At 36.5% G+C, this 16,100-nt stretch overlaps 1 protein-coding gene and 1 pseudogene across 18 annotated transcripts in view; one reads left to right on the forward strand and one right to left on the reverse strand.

Annotated features, from left to right (window-relative positions):
• CDC14B (cell division cycle 14B) overlaps positions 1-16,100 on the reverse strand; it is a 108,770-nt gene that overhangs the window by 45,492 nt on the left and 47,178 nt on the right. For all 18 annotated transcript variants that reach the window (XM_037494999.2, XM_037495007.1, XM_037494998.2 and 15 more), the window contains one exon: positions 14,927-15,019. In XM_037494999.2, coding sequence (XP_037350896.1) covers positions 14,927-15,019 — 93 coding nt within the window. The remainder of the gene's footprint in view (positions 1-14,926; positions 15,020-16,100) is intronic.
• On the forward strand, positions 10,119-10,643 carry LOC119232780 (60S ribosomal protein L23a-like; annotated as a pseudogene).

Consider the following 16,100-nt stretch of genomic DNA (forward strand, 5'->3'; position numbering starts at 1 on the left):
ATTTTATCAATTTTCTTTTTTAAGACTCATAAATGGAAATTTTTCCTAGTGTCTAGCCTGTTACTCAACATTTCATCCCACTTATTCTAAAAAGAATACAAAACTATAATAACTATACAGAATCCAAAAATAAAGGAAAGTCTTGTTAACTATTATCAAACAAAGCTCTAGGTATATTACTGATTTATCATGAATTAATCATAAAAAGATCATCTGTAATCTCATTCAACATATTTGTCTATGTATTACATATTTTAAGCAGCAACCCAGCAACTGACTTTCTATTTTATTACAATTTTTTTAAAAATATCATAATAACTGATGAAAAATTAGAAATTATTTTTAAATGCAACCTTTCCCACCACAATTTTTCTTATGCTCTTTTAGTCTCCAACATGCTTCCTTTCTCTTTTAAGACTAGATAAAATCAGCAAGGTCTTTTTTCCAATCTATTTTAAAATTTCCTAGCAGATCCCCTTCAAAAAGAACACCCCTAAAGAACAAAAAAAAAAAAAACAAAGCCAATTATAAATCGTAAGACCAATGAGGATGAGGATGGAGTTTTGACTCATTTCTGTATATGCACAGATACGCACATATAAATGTTAAACTTTAAATAAATTATAAGAAATTGAGAGAACTCTTGATCCTTCCCTTAATTTCTAGGAAGACCTCACAAACTTTTCCTTAAACACGGAATTAAAGGTAATTCCTCTCCTACTCAATATTACAGTTCTCTGGTTTATTTAATTACTAAATTACAATGATGTTTCCTTCTTTCAAAAATAATGTGTAATACATTAAATAATTGTAGGTTATCCTCAGAACACAAGTTCAGTTGAAACACTAGAACAATGTAACATTATTTTTTCCTGTGGGAGAACAATACTATAATGAACTTTCAAAAAATGTAATTTTTAAATCAAATCAGGGAATGCCTGTAAATAAATATTAGGGAGGATGTAAAAAAATTGAAGGAAATTTAGAGACTGAAAATAAGTTTATTCATATATCATGCTGGGCTTCAACATTTTATTCCTTTTCCCAAATTCATGAAGTATAAGGGTAACCCCTAAAGTGATGGTATTAGTAGGTGGAATGTCTGGAAGGTTCTTAGTTATACTAAGGGTAGACCCCACATGAATGTGATTAGTGCCTTATAAAAGAGGATCTAGAGAGATTTCCTTACAAGGAATCTTCCAAGTAAGAACATGAGATGAGAAGTCTACACCCCAGAACAAAGCCCTTATCTGATCAAGCTTGGCATCTAATCTCAGACTCCCAACCTCTAGAACGGTAATAAATTTTTGTTGTTTATAAGTTACCCAGTCTCTGGTATTTTGTTGAACCGAGCCCAAAGTCTAAAACACATAACAATCAAATATGTACTTGCTAGAAATCTATTATTTTCATTTTCATGCTTACTCATCTTCCCTCATCAACAGGCCTTCTCAAATGAAATTATTACAAAATTAGAAGTTAAGAATTCTATAATAGCTCCTATATGATCCATTACTACATTCTTGGCAATATGAGACCTAGGAGTTTCTCAAATTGTTTTGGTGTATTTCCAGAAACGATACATACACACATACACACTCTAATTCCATGCTGCTGTCTAAAACAGGAAACAACAAATGATAAACAAAAGAGATATTAAATAGCTGTAGCCAGCTTCCAGAGCAGCCACAATGATTCTCATCTCCTGCTATTTCTACTTCTGCGTGGTCCTCCAGATAAAGCAGGCTGTCCTTTTGGGACAGCACTCCAGCAGCCTTCTGCCACCACCAGTACTGCCTGCCAGGCATGTACATGAGTCACCTCAGCAGCGCCAGGCCAGTGAAGTCTTGAGATGACCACAGCCTAGGCAATCCAGAAGCTGACCTACCCAAGTCAGCTACTCAGGACATCTTCCCTACAGAAACAGTGAAAGTTAACTGGTTTAAGTTGATTAAGTATTGAGGTAATTTGTTAGGCTACAATATATAATATAGTTGCACAATGGACAATGGGAATGGAAACGATCATTTCAGTTTGTTGAAAATAGGTAAGTATAAAAACACAAGACAGCTGCAAAGATAAAGCCCGATGGCTTAAGAAGCATATTGTCTCTCTCCAAGGTGAAGCAGCATCTGTGTGAGGGAGCCAACAGCAATCTCACAGGAAGTGTAAAACACTGGGATAGAAAACACTTAAGAAATTTGCAGTGCTTTTCAAAGTCATGATACAAGGTTCTTTTTTTTTTTTTCTGAATAATAGCTTAGCCAACCACCCCCATTTTTTAATCATCATCTGCCTGCCCTGTGAGAACAGCTGATCTTGAATCGCTGATTTAGGTTTCAAAAACTGTGAAGAGCTCTATTAGTAATGAATGAATCAGTGGAAACAGGATCTCAACTCAATTATTTATACTTTCAATCCTGACAATTCACCTCTCAAATAATAAAATCCAATTATTTAGATCTGAGCTTATTTCTACCTATATATAACATTGGAAGCTGAAACTGTGTACTTAGTCTTTGGTACAGTTTAAGAAACCAATACATTATATTAGTCATCATGACTGAGAGTTCTGAATAACAAAAGGTATTTAAATTCCAGCAACAAATGTAGCAGCCTGATGGAACCAGTAAACTATTTTCAAAGATTCCTCATGAATAAATGTCACTATGTTTGCAGTATTGTTTTCACCTCAGTCAAATGACAGTCTTTCTTATGCCAACAATCTAATTGATCTTTCCTTAAAAAAATTCACTCTTTCCAGACTAACATGGAATATTCATGAATCAATGATTCAACTGGAAATATGTTTAATAATCCAACTGCTGAATAAAAAAAAAAAAAAGATGAACAGGGAATAATATTTTTTTATTTTCTATGATAAAATGAGACAAAATCACCTTCACAGCTCTGCATAAATGTTAAAGAATGAAAAGCCCGAAATGTTTTTTTTAAAAAAAAAAAAAACAAATACTGGATGGTCTCACTTATAGCAGGAATATAGAGGATCCAAAAAAGGGATCAGGAAAAAAACTAATTATAATAAAGTAAAAATCAAAAACAATAGGCAACTATAAATCAGAGACATACACACTATAGGGGCAGGAAAAGGGAGAAGGATCAAAGCAAGTGTGGGAAGAGCACAAGGGACCATGGTGATAGCTCATGGGTGAATGGGTGGTGGGAATTTTATGGGGACTATAACCAAGATGAAATGCATATATGGTACAAAAATGAAAAATTATGTAAAAAAAAATATATAAAAAAAAAATGTCCCAAACATCTCTCAGTGGAAGCATGGGTAAGCACAAAGTGATCTATCATACAGTGACATATTAAACAGTCAAAAAAGTAAGCATTAATGCATTCATACAACATGGATGAACCTTGAAAACATTGTGCTAAGTGATAGAAGTCAGATGCAAAAGACCACATACGATATTTCCATTTATATGAAATAACCAACCTATAGAGACTGAAAGCAGATTTGTGGTTGTCAAGGGCTGGTAGGGTGCCTGGAATGGGAACTGTGTAATAGGTACCAGGTTTCCACTGACAGTGATGAAAAAGTTCTGGAAGTAGGTAGTTGCATTATATTATGTATGTATTTAGTGTCACTGAATCGTACACTTTAAAACAGCAATTTTTGCATAATTTATATTTTATCACAATAAACAAAAGAAAAAACCCAAACTGATCTTACATTTCAATTGTTCTAAATTCTCACTTTTATTTACATAGATATAGTACATCCTTATATAAGTATGTAATACATACATATATAAGTAATATATACTTATACACAAACACATATATATGAATTGATGATAACTGAGGTATAATGATCCTCTGTTTAGATAAAGGGGAAAGTTTGAAGCAGTAAATGCCCATCCACATTTACCAAGGTCAGACAGCGATTAAGTTTGAGTGGACTGGATCTGGCTATAAACGTCACATGGTTATACCATGTGGATATACCATGTGAGTAGTTAAGGACAAAGCAAAAATCTTGATTATTTAAAATTAAACCTCTTAATTGTTAAACATTGGCAAAAACAAACTACTTTTGGTATATTACTCTGTGGGTTACATAAAGTTTGTAGACTACATCTTTCCAACCTGTGGTATTAAATGTTCACCCAAGATCACATTGCTTATTATTGATGGACGAGGGCTTACTGCTCAGGCCTTATTTATAGACAAGAAGCCATTCTACCTAAAATAAGTACACTAACAAGGATGGGATCCAAAATTCCATAAAGTTTATTAGATCTGCAACTAAAGAGTATAAAATGGTCAAAGGCCCATTTCTCTTTACTCCTTTCCAAAATTACCACCACCTAATATTACAGAAAGTGGACTATCAATCAGGTTTACTAGGGTAAAAAGGGAAGTAAAGTTGTGATGAGCTGTGATGACTGTAGGCAGCCACCTCCTCCACAGAGCCTTCTATCATGGCAGGGCCCACATCTGACTGTGGTCCTGTGCTGTTCCCTTTCTGCAGCTCCAGCACACCTCAGGCTACCTGGGCTTGGTTGCTATTTACTGCTGCCTGGTCACTGTTTGCTCAGCCTTTCACAGACACCCCAAAAGGGCATTTGCCCCAGGAATGGGTGTTTACAAAGACCCTCATCTGGACTATCAGTTGCCCCACCTAGACTATAGCTTGTTGAACAGAATTCCTACTCACTGCTTCCAGAACCTCTATCCTTTGGCTCCTCTTATCTGACCTTCCCATCTGTTCCCTTCACACCTTAATTCAGCACTGACTATTCTGAGTGTAGAATAACTAAATCAGTTGAAAAGTGAACCAAATGTTCAAAAGATAAATAACTAAGTACTGAACTTTTATCATAACTACTGAAGTAACATCAAATTCAATACAATTTAGGGTTCTACTTACAGACTACTAAATTAATACATACCCAGAATTTCATTAGTGTCATAATTTTATGTTTATAATAATATAATGTTTATATAAGGGAAGTCATTCCAAAAGCTATGGCTAAAGCTTTTAAAATAACAAATATTTTATTAGAATGATAGCTTTTATGTTTCTAATATCCCTTTATTTCTTCCTTAATTTTTTTATTTTTTTTTTACATTTATTTATTTATGCATACAAGAGCTGGGGTATAGGCCAGAGGTGTGGGTGGGGGGTGAGAGGATTCACCAGAGACAGAGTGGGGAACAAAACAGGCAGATTGACCGAAGTACACTGTTGAGGGGAGCAGCAGGCGAGTCAGGAGAGGTCTGCTGTACCATGTGGGTTGTTCCCTGGTGGCAGGGGGATTGAATTCGTGCTGCAGTGGCTGTGGACAGCTTCATAGGTTGCTTCTTAGCCCCTTGTGCCACCAGAGAGGCCCCCTATTTCATCCTTTAAATGAAGGACGAAGTTGTTTTGTTTTCAGACCTTTCATCAAAATGACACTGAAGATTTTTCATATTTTTGTTGTATTATTACTATTAGATTTTAAACTCTATGAGTACCAGTGTTGAGTATTTTAAAATTATTTCTATCAAGAGTACTCCCTGGTGGCGCAGGGGTTAAAGTCTCAGCACTATCAAGCCCTAGTTCCATGGCCATGTCAGGGAGCTAACCCACATGGCGCAGCAGACCTCTCCTGTCTTGCCTGCTGCTCCCCTCAGCAGTGTATCACAGTATATCTTGCCTGTTCTGCTTCCCACTCAGTCCCTCAGTCCCACCTCTCAGGTGAGAGGTGAATCCTCTCACCTCCACCACTAGCACCTCTGGCCTACAGCCCAGTTCTTGTATGCATGATTTAAAAAAAAAAATCTTTAAAAATATTTCTATCAATCTGCATTAACTATTATAAAATAGATTATTCTGACTATTAAATAAAATTATATAGCTTAACTTTTTAAAATTACTGTATTATTCTTAAGGTAACAATGGTTTTCAATATTGTATATAATTTGGGGGTATAGGTTCACAGCTTTTCAGAGGTATGTTACATTACCACTTATTGAGTGTACCATTTATTGTACACTAAGAATGCTCTAACAGAAAAATGTTTGAAGTGATGATGAATTTCCTATCCCTAGCCCTCAAAAGTACATTTAACCTACACTAGAGCTAAATATTATACATACATATGGGAAAATATAAATGCTAGGGCAGTAAAATGAACCATAGCTAATAATGACTAGGACAGATTGGTAAATTTTTCTTATTTTTAATATAAAAAGCAGACTTCAAGTGTTAACAATGGCACACAGAAATAGGGAAAAGAGAAAGAATGACATTTAATGAATACTTACTATGTTCCAGATACTGTACCAAAATAGAAATTAAAAACCAGTTCAGTCTGAATCTAACCCCCTAAACTCTACCCACTATTACAATGACCTCTTTGCAACTTTTCTGCTTTGCAACTAGAAATTATTCTGTTTGTACCTACTGTTGTATTAACCTTCATTTTCAGAAAAAAATTTTTAAAAGACAGTGACAATTACTTCAAAGATGAATTTTTCTATAGTAATGGTACTAAAAAAACTATGTTCACTAGAACATTAAAAAAATTAATAGTTAGGGCCTCCCCGGTGGCGCAGCGGTTGAGCGCTGGGTTATGATGCTGCCCGCAGCCTCTGCAGTGCCGGTTAGATCCCCGGCTGCTCCCCGGCCACCGGAGGAGGGTCCCACATGGCGCGCAGACCTCTCCTGCCGCCCGCTGCTCCCCTCAGCAGTGTACTTCGGTCCTTCTGCCTGCTCTGCTCCCCGCTCTGGCTCTGGTGAATTCTCTCACCCTCCCGCGCTTCTGACTGTACCCAGTGCTTGTATAAACAAACAAACAAATAAATAAATAAAAATAAATCTTAAAAAAAATTAACAGTTAATGTGACTGATAAGCTTTATTTTTGGAAATCTTGATTTAAAAGACTGGTTTAAGCTCACCTATTTTAATTCTTGATTTTAATGGATGCCATTCATATTTAAGAGATATGGCATATAAATGTGAATGCAGTACTGATTTCATTCTTTTTTTAATCCCATCAAACAATGATGTGCATTTGGTTAGTAAATTTCGAATTTCCCAAATGCTAATCAGATGTTATTAGAAATTAATAGGATAAAATATATAGAAGAAAACATAGGCAAAACACTCAATCACATAAACATCACAAACATTTTTGAGTAATGTCTACAGAAACAAGAAAAACAAAGGAAAATATAAGTAGCTGGGACTACATCAAACTAAAAAGTGTCTGTACAGCAAAAGAGACCGTAACAAAAAGAAGAAAAACCCACTGAACGGGAAAAAATATTTGCACACCATACATCTGATAAGGGACTGTTATCAAAAATCTACAAAGAGATTACACAACAAAAACAAAGCAAACAACCCAATGAAAAAATAGGTAGAAAAGCTAAAAAGATACTGCTCCAAAGAAGAAGTGTACATGGTCAACAGGTATATGAAAAAATGTTCAACACCACATATCAGGTAAATGAAAATCAAAACGACAATGTGATACCACCTTATGCTTGTGAGAATGACCCATAATTAAAAACAAAAAAACAAAACAGAAACAAATACTGGTCAGGAGGTCAGGATGTGGTGGAAAAGGAACCCTCTTACACTGCTGGAAGGGATGCAAACTGGCCCAATCACTATGGTAAGCTGTGTAGAGGACCCGACAAAACACTAGAAATGAGGGGCCTCCCTGGTGGCACAAGGGGTTAAGCACCACACTATGAAGTAATCCACAGCCTTTGCAGCATGAGTTCAATCCCCAGCCAGCCAGGGAGCAACCCACATGGCACAACAGACTTCCTCTGTCTCACTCGTTGCTCCCCTCAGCAGTGTATTTCGGTAGATCTGCCTGTTCTCCCAACTCTGTCTCTGGTGAATCCTCTCATCCCCCGCATCTCTGGCCTGTACCCCAGCTCTTGTATGCATAAATAAATCTATCTTAAAAAAAAAAAAAACACTAGAAATGAATCTACCATATTACCCAGCATTTCCACTCCTAGGAATCTACCCAAAGGACACAAAAAGGCTAATTTGGAAAAAAAAAACAAAAACAAAAACACAACAACAACCCTGTACTACTATGTTTATTGCAGCATTATTGCAATTGCCAAGATTGCCAAGATAAGCAAACAATCTAAATGCCCCAGAACAGATAATTGGCTCAATTAAGATGTGGTATATGTACACAATGGAATACTACTTAGTGATAAAAAAAAGATAAACTCATTTTGGGGGCAACATGGATGGAGCTGGATTATTCTAAACTAAGTGAGCCATAAGGAGAAAGAGAAATACTGATGGTTTCACTTATATGTGGAAGCTAGAGAAAACAAACAAATGGACAGGAAAAAGATAAAAAACTTCCAAGGTGGGGCGTCCCTGGTGGCACAGGGTTAAAATCTCAGCACTATCAAGCTATCGCCAGCTACTGTGGCATGAGTTCTATCCCTGGCCAGGGAGCTAACCCCACATGGTGCAGCAGACCTCTCCTGTCTCACCTGCTACTCCCCTCAGCAGTGTATTTCAGTAGATCCACCTGTTCTGCTCCCCACTCTGTCTCTGGTGAATCCTCTCAGCCCCTGCAACTCTGGCCTAGGCCCCAGTTCTTGTATGCATAAATAAATAAAACAAATCTTTAAAAAACAAAAACTTGCAAGCTGACCATAGATCTGAGGCATATAGCAGGGGAGGGTGGGAGAGGTCAAGACAGAGGAGGGAAGAGCGCAAAGGACTGAGGTAATGGATAATGGGGGCTATGGTGGCAGAACAACCATGGAAACCTGAAGAGAAATATCTAATACTATGCAAAAATTAACAAAGATAGAAGAAAATAAATTAAAAACAAAAGATAAAATGTGAAAAAACCAAGTATGAAGCATTCTCAAAATATTAAAAATGTATTTGTAACATCATCCAGCAATTCCAATCCTATGTATCTAACAAAAGAATGCAAAACTACTAATGTGAAGGGATGGATGTATTCCTGTGTTCACTGAGGCCCTGTTTACAACAACCAAGTTTATGGAAATAACCTGAGTGGATCAGGAAGGCGTAGTATATATACACAATAGAATGCTGTTCAGTTATAAAAAAAGATGAACTCTTGCCATTTGTGACAACATGGATGGAACTGACGTGGATAATGCTAACCGAAATAAGTCAGAGGGAGAAAGACAAACACTGAATGGTTTCACTCATTTTCACAAACACTGAATGGAATATAGAGAAACAAAACAAAGGGTCAGATAAAACCAAACCAAGAGCAAACTCTAGAAATCTGACTGTGGAATTGAGGCCACCAAAGGGAGGGTGGGAGCAGGAGAGAAAAATGGGGAGGGGGCACAATGGACCATGGTAGAGGACTGTGGGTGCCTTGGTGGTGGTGGTAGTGGTGTGGTAACAACACCTGAACAGTGTGATCCTACACCTCTAAATCATATGATACTGTAAATCAATGTTTCCTTATTTAAAAAAAATTTAAATAAAAATAAATTTAAAAAATAACGAATGGGAAAGTACTGCACATTTTTAAGGTGTTTAGCAAATAAGTTCAAGCTACTGAAACTTTTAGATATCAAATTACAAAATTTTATCTTGTGGCTATTTAATACATTTTACTTTGAAAACTAGCCATTAAAAGAAAACCACTCTCCATGCTGCCCTTTTCTGCAAGAAATTTGGTTTTGGGGTAACCAAGTAGCCCCCACTGGTTGAGGCAAAGAAAGCTCAATTCCCATAAGAGAAAGTCAGTGAATAAAGGATGAATGAAATAATTTAAAAAGCATTCTACCAAAAGCCCAATAAAATTATTGAGTGAGTCAAGTATTATCATAGTTGTTTAAAACACTAGAGGAATGGTTGGTAGGGAACTGAATACACAAACAGTTCCAAAATAACACTGTAAGAAAAATCATAAGTCATATGAAGAAAACCATACATTGAAGGAATTCAATGCTAGCATCGAATCTAATGGTCATTTTTAGTACCATTAATAGTAATATAAGTATTATATGTGATGTATGTAACATGTGTCCCTAATGAACAAGTCTTTAGCTAAAACTTCTAATTCACAAGAAATACAGAGAATGAAAAAGTAAATAAAAAGATACCCCAAGTAAACCCTTTTCACGAAGATGGCGCCGAAAGCAAAGAAGGAAGCCCCTGCCCCTCCCAAAGCCGAGGCCAAGGCAAAAGCTTTGAAGGCCAAGAAAGCAGTGCTGAAAGGTGTCCACAGCCATAAGAAAAAGAAGATCCGCACTTCACTCACTTTTCGGAGGCCTGAGCTTTAACATTGCGACTCCTCCGAAGGCAACCCAAATATCCGCGGAAGAGCGCTCCCAGGAGAAATAAGCTTGACCACTATGCCATCATCAAGTTCCCTCTTACCACTGAGTCAGCCATAAAGAAAATAGAAGACAACAACACACTTGTGTTCATTGTGGATGTCAAGGCCAACAAGCACCAGATCAAACAGGCTGTGAAGAAGCTCTATGACATTGATGTGGCAAAGGTCAATACCCTGATCAGACCTGATGGAGAAAAGAAGGCCTATGTTCGACTGGCTCCTGACTACGATGCTTTGGATGTTGCCAACAAAATTGGGATCATCTAAACTGACTCCAGCTGGCTAATTCTAAATACAATTTTTCATCATTAAAAAAAAAAAAAGATACCCCAAGAAACCAGAGAAATTCAAAAGGTTGAACATTAGGTTTGGACTCTTCAATTAATCATAAAGGGCCAATGTGTGAGAGAGATTAAGGGTACAGTAAGTACAGATAGTATATAGTGCTGGTTTAGATATTATTTTGCACATTTTGATCACTTGGAGAAAATGGACATAATATGGAAATAAAGATAGTAAAATATGTACTAAAATGAAAGAACAGATCACTGAAAAAAGCAGGTGATAAAACTGTATGTGTGTGTTGCATAGACACACATACAGCTACTTCACCTTCTATAAATGTAAAAGGTGTTTAAAAAAAGAAAGGAAGGAGGGAGGAAAAACAGTTTTGAAGTTCCTCACTCAAGGGTACAAATCTGGTTTTGTACATGACATCTTTTTACAACAAAACAAAGATTCAAACTTTTATTTTCAAAATACTCTTAAACATGAATTGGTTTTAAAAACTTACTTTTTCTTACTTTTTACTTAAATTTCACCTTTACTTGAAATGAAAGGTTAAGTATGATCACCTCAAAATCTGGCTAGTTAATAACCACTGGCTTACCACAGAACGGGGCAGCAAATTTATCATTTGATAAAATGATATGGCTCCCTTACCTTTTTTGTAAAAGAAAACCTCGGTGATCTTTTATGTTCCTCAACTCTTCTACAATGAGTAGTGCAAAAGATGTTTAGTTTCATCCTAATTTGTTACCAAATATTCTTCCATTTCAAATAGTAAATCCATTTACCAGCGCACATAAAATACAATACTAGGAAATACACTGAAGACAAATGAACAGTGAAGCTACCCTCTCCCTTCTCACAATTACACCTGGCATCCAACCAGCTGATAAAAGGATTAAATGAACATGGGGGTCCTCCCTGGTAGCAAAGGGGTTAAGTCTCAGCACTTTTACACTATTGCCGCTGCATCCTGAGTTCGATCTCCGGACAGGGAGCTAACCCACATGGCACAACAGACCTCTCCTGTCTTGCCAGCTGTTCCCCTTAGTAGTATATTTTAGTAGATCCACTGGTTCTGCTCCCCACTCTAACTCTGGTGAAACCTCTCATCCCGCCCACCTCTGGCCTCACCCAAGTTCTTGTATGAATAATAAATAAATCTTTAAAAAATAATTTAAAAAATGAACATGGTCGGGCCTCCCCGGTGGTGCAGCGGTTGAGTGCTGGGTTGCGAAGCTGCCCGCGGCCTCTGCGACGCCGGTTCGATCCCCGGCTGCTTCCCGGCCACCGGAGGAGGGTCCCGCATGGCGCGCAGACCTCTCCTGCCGCCCGCTGCTCCCCTCAGCAGTGTACTTCGGTCCTTCTGCCTGCTCTCTCCCCACTCTGGCTCTGGTGAATTCTCTCACCCTCCCACGCTTCTGACTGTACCCAGTGCATGTATAAACAAACAAACAAATAAAGAAAGAAAGAAAACATGCCTCTATAAAAAAAAAAAAAAATTAAAAAAAAAAAATGAACATGGTCATATCAATCCTATTCTAAATATTTTAGTATTTTAAGTATTTGTAAAGTATAAACTGTTTTAGACAAATAAATAGCAGTAAAAATCTTTTACATTTATAGAAGGTGAAGTATATTTATGTGTGTATATGTTAAAAAAAACTAACACTTCATTTTCACACCCTCTCCTTTTGTGTACATAAGAATGATCAGAGCATACTTACTTGATGTACAATCTTTTGAGATATTTATATTTTCTATCTTATATAAGTGTTTTATATATAATACTTTCCTGGTACTATTAATAGATTTCCTTTTCTTAGAAGTTTTTCTCCTTTCCCTCACCTCACATCACTGAATCTCTAAGCTCTAACTTTAACCAGCCAGTCATGGCTGCAATGACTTTTGCTAGAGCCAAGAGCTGTCATTCTCCTGCCAAGTTGGCTTTTAATTGAGTAGAGGAATAAACTCAAGTTAATGTCCAAATTGCTTACGAGGCACTTTCCTAACCAATCAAGACAGTGCTACCTAAGAGCACAAAATCCTTGCAGGATTTCCAAACCTAAAAATACATTAACCATAGAAAGATAAACATCTGTATGCCAAAATACAACCATAAACAAAGTCAAAAGGCAAACACCAAACTGGGAACAAATACATGAACAAATTTTCAATAAATATGTGAAGGGGATATTGCTTTTTCACTAGCAGTAAAAAAAAGCAGCAACAATATTTTTAAAAAGAGGTTTCTTATTTATAAATCATCAAATGCTGCAATTTAAAAACAACCCTTAAGTTTCCACCATGCCACAGTCACCATCTTGGGGACATATCATCTGACCAGGGACAACTGAATTAACCAAAGGTAGCTGAGGTGAAACTTGTCTGCTTTATGTTTTACTCAGGATCACGTTCTCTTAGATGGACCAGCTAGAGTCATCCAGGTTTTCTCCTGGGCAGTGCAGGGACTTCAATATCAGACAAAGGCCATTTCTTCAGGGTCCATAGTTAATTATCTCAAGGAATTCTGGTTATACTTAATTAACCCAAAGAATTCCGGCTATGCCCCTTTTTCTGCAAAGCTGTCAGGATTTACTATAATCCATAGCATTCTTCTCCCCAGTAGTCCAACTAGGGAAACAAATGAACCAGTTAAAACTGCAGTCTCTCCATACTCTCTTTCTTGGTACCATGCATAGCCTCTCCTCCCCACCCCAAGGATTTTTTCTGCAAGGCGTAATAAACACTAGGAGTGAGAGGAAACACACACACACACACACACACACACACACACACACACGCCAAATACGGGTAAGCTTCAGAAAGCAAATTTTAATAAACATAATTACAACTTGTGTTTCATATGTTCAGATTATGAAATTTAAAGTTATCTCATAAACATCTCTCTCAAGCAGTTTTGTGAGCACAACTTAGAAAACAAAACCAGAAAAGGTCTTAACCGTTGTTGCTAATGATATACCTTAGATGTAAAACAAAGCTTCATTAAATTTTGAGGTGCAATTTCAACCAGTACTAAAACTTCTAGTCTGATCAAACTATATACCAAAAATATTTTTTAAAAGGGAGGAGAACATGACAGAGGCAAATGGCAAGATGGGGGAAGAAAGAACTTATCTAACAAATTCAAAAATCAACTTTTTTTTAAATCTAGGAAAATAACATATTAATAGTTGGTGGAAATGGAAGAAACATCCAGTGAATAGAGAGCTAGCTTCCACAACACCAGAAAGATGGGGGCCTACTCTGTAGAAGCTTATAGCATACTCAGAAATGATACTCAGAAATGATACTTCTTCGGTACTCCTGCAACTTAATGAACTAAGTGATAGATAAAATTTAACTCTTAAAAAAAAAAATCTCCCATGATAGTAGAAATAATGATTTTTTGCAACTCATTTAAATACTGGCTATTCCAAAGCATATATCTCATGACACAAATAGATTATATAATAATCTATGTAGTATGCTACCCATTTTCCTTCAATACTGACATGCCACAACCGCCTGTTAGATGTTTTAGTGGGAATAAAAAATGATCTGAGAATAATACCTTAGCTAAGAAAAAACTGCCTATATTCAAATTATAAAGCACTCTTACTTCTTATTATGCACTTTGATATTTTCCTTAAAAGTACAACTTCACTAAACAGATCAGAAGTGAATAAAAGTAGTTTGGGGCATTACTTCTGATTAAGTGACATAATACATACAAAGATTTTCATAGGAGTTGGTCTTTGTATTTTTTTTAACAACAGTTTAGACACAACTAAGTTAATAAGAAGGGGACCTCCCTCGTGGCACAGGTGTTAAAGTCTCTGCAGTATCAAGCTATTTCCAGCCACTATGGCCTGAGTTCCATGCCCCGCCAGAGAGCGATCCACATGGCCTAGCAGACCTCTCCTGTCTCACCCACTGCTCCCCTCAGCAGAGTGTCTCAGTGGATCAGCCTGTTCTGCTCTCCACACACACACACACACACACACACACACACTTGGAACCTCTGGCCTACATCCCAATTCTTGAATGCATAAATAAATAAAAATAAATATTTTTTTTAAAAAGTTAATAAGAAGGTACAAAGACTTCCCATATATCTCTCAGCCTACATATGTACAGCCTCCCGCATTGGTCAATTTTAAAAAGCAAAACTGTCTTTCTCAGGAAAACTGAAGACATTACCTTAGAAAAACTTTCAAATTCCAATCACAAATTTAAAGTACCACCATTGTACACATCTTCACTAATACATTAACAAAATTAATTAAATACTTACCATATAACATCCCACAAGGAAAGCAGCATTTGCTTGTTTCCTCTGATCAGGGCCAGTAAAATGAATTATTTTCTTCCTTATCATTGTAACTGTCTGCATAAAGATAAACCAGCTTTAGTATTTCTTCTCAATTTCATGTTTTCTCAAACTTTAATTTGTGATGATGAAAAATTCCAAATCTCATAATACATAAGCATTATATTAGCAAGATCTTTAAAAATATTAAATTTGATTCCCAAAACACAATGTACCTTCTTTCCCATAAAATACAAATTCTTGGATTAGAATGTATGTACAATTAAGGAGGAGGGGAAGACATATGAACTGGCTTACTGACTACTCTGTAAGTAGTAAAAAGCTGGAAAAGGTAGTGGAAGAGAGCTTGTCTTTTCTTTTGCTACTTTTTTGAAAAAATCTAGTCCCCAAACCTTTAAGTTTCTAACAAACAACTTATTTTTGCTTGTTTTTATATACCTTTTCATTTTAAGTTAAAGGTGGGGCAGGATGAAGGTGGTACAGAGACAACAGAGCAAGCTTAAGTAGGGCTCTCCCAGGTTGTGCTAATATTCTGTTCTTGATCTGATTATCAAGATAATTGATTACCACGTATATTCAGCTTATGAAAACTCATTGAGATGTATATTCCGATCTGCACATATTTCTAAAGATACAATACTAAATTTAAAAACAAACAGGAAATGACTAGTTAACATTTCCCCACCTGTACTCCACTAATTTGAGTGGAAATGATTTCAGGTAAGGGTAAGGAACAGAACATATGCAGTTCAGTAAGTACATACTCCTTGGCTTCTGTGAGTCAGTGATCAATGTGTACACATTTTCCTTTAGTTGTTGACATGGAGTAAGACATCCAAGTTGGTTTTAAAAAAACAAAAAGAAAACCGAAGCAGCCACCAAACAGCACAAGCACAATACACTCAATTAAAGCTCTAGACACACTTTTACCACTTTTAAGTGAATAGGCAGTAATGGTTTGATCTAGTCAAATGATCAACGTACTGCAAGTTCTTCCAGTTAAGTGTGGAAAAAAAAATTAATTAAAAAAGGACCTATATATACTTGGTTGACCCAAAGGATAAAATTCCATTGGTGGATGAGTACAAGCGAAAAATTTCTTACAAAATTATAGCAAAGAAACACAAGTGGAGGGAAA

Source organism: Talpa occidentalis, unplaced genomic scaffold (assembly GCF_014898055.3).
Source record: "Talpa occidentalis isolate TD23 unplaced genomic scaffold, MPIMG_talOcc4v2.1 talOcc4.7, whole genome shotgun sequence".
Taxonomy (NCBI): domain Eukaryota; kingdom Metazoa; phylum Chordata; class Mammalia; order Eulipotyphla; family Talpidae; genus Talpa; species Talpa occidentalis.